The 1,483-nt window shown below is 68.6% G+C and overlaps 1 protein-coding gene across 1 annotated transcript in view; it reads right to left on the reverse strand.

The window, feature by feature from the left end:
* Positions 1-1,483, reverse strand: part of LOC104991491 (copine-7-like) — a 13,900-nt gene that overhangs the window by 11,093 nt on the left and 1,324 nt on the right. Inside the window, exon 3 of the mRNA XM_010843989.1 lies at positions 1,393-1,480. Within this exon, the coding sequence (XP_010842291.1) occupies positions 1,393-1,480 (88 nt within the window). The remainder of the gene's footprint in view (positions 1-1,392; positions 1,481-1,483) is intronic.

The raw sequence follows: 1,483 nt of genomic DNA on the forward strand, positions 1-1,483 counted from the left end.
GTTCAGCTCTTTCCTCCAACTTGGGCCCCAACCCATCAAAGTGCAAACTGGGCTGCGGAGGTAGGTTTCTGTGCCCTGTTCCAGAGCCCCACAAACTCCCACACCCCAGATGAGGGTGTTTATGTGCTTCCTCAAGGGACATATGCCCCAGGGAGCGCTGAGGCCAAGCAATGAAGGCTAATGGGGGCTTGGACCCCTCCAGCAGATCCTTTGCCCCCGAAGTCGATGACCGGAGGGTTTCTCAGGCCAGGAGGCTGGTGGTCCAGAGATGACAAAAAACAGCACAAGGTCACAGCCAGGGAGCAGTGCGGTCCAGGGAGCTGGAGCTGCGCATCTCTAGGACTGCGCAACCCTCAGTGGCTGTACCCCCGACGTGCCCCTAACCTCCCTACCTCCGCCCCGGCTGTATTAGGCCACCGAGGCCAGGGACGCGCGTGCGCGGACAGACCCGTCGCAGGGGGAGCACTGGAGGCTGGGGCGCACTCGGGTCCGAGTTCCGGCCCCCCAGCTCTCCGGGGGCTCAATGCCCGACTTCACATGTTCGCCCCCGATTTCTTGCCCTTCCGAGGTGAGGCCACGCGTCTCACGTGAGATGGTGGCGGAAAAAGCGCTTCGTGGGGCGCAGAGAGGTCTGAGCAGTCCCGCGGCCCGCCCTCTGGCAGCGCAGGTCTGGGGTGAAGCGCCCGCCCCCGCGCAGGCGCCCCGGCCGCTCCCGGGACTAGCGGGAAGCCCGCGTAGCCGAGAGACGGGACGCGCCCAGAGCCAGGTCCGCGAGGCTTGCGAACCGTCCGCTGCTGCCCCGACCCCGGCCGCACGCGCCGCGCTCGCCAGGCCACCCCGCGGCCGCTCGGGACCGCTTCGACTCTTCCCGAACTAGAGAGCCAGGCGCCAGGCTGGGAGCCCTTAGGGCGGGGCGTCCCGGTCTCGGAGATGGAGTCCTGGCTCCCGGAGCGCCCGGCTACCCTCCTGTGGGACCCGCGGTGCGCTGTCTCCGCCCTACGAATGCGGACCCGGCGGAGGACTGGTGCTCCCGGCTGCCCCGCGGGCCGGGGGTGGACCCGTGACCTCGGTCAAAGCCCCGTGTCCCCTACTCCCCTCTGTGCCCCACAGGAGAGCCCCTGAGGCTCCCTCAAGTCTGGGTGTTTCACTTGGCCCCGGAGCCCCCTCCCGGACCCGGGGTCGCACCCTCCACTCCAGGGCTCCCTCCCTCTACCTGGAGCCCCTCTCGTGGTTTCGCCTCCAACCCAGCCCCTACACTTCAACCCCACAGCTCCAGGGCACCCATCTTTAGACCAGGTAACCCCACCGTGACCCTGCTCTGCACCCCACTAGCCTCTCGGCTTCCGCGTCCGCGGCTCCAGGCCCCCACCCCCCGCCTACCCGCGCCCCTACCTGCACCCACTGGCCCTGCGATTGCAGCAGCAGCACCACGCTCGGGTCGGACTTGGTGAGCGGGTCGCGGTCCAGCAGGTGCCGGCAGCTC

Source organism: Bison bison, unplaced genomic scaffold (assembly GCF_000754665.1).
Source record: "Bison bison bison isolate TAMUID 2011002044 unplaced genomic scaffold, Bison_UMD1.0 scf7180017864192, whole genome shotgun sequence".
In the NCBI taxonomy this organism is placed as follows: Eukaryota; Metazoa; Chordata; class Mammalia; order Artiodactyla; family Bovidae; genus Bison; species Bison bison.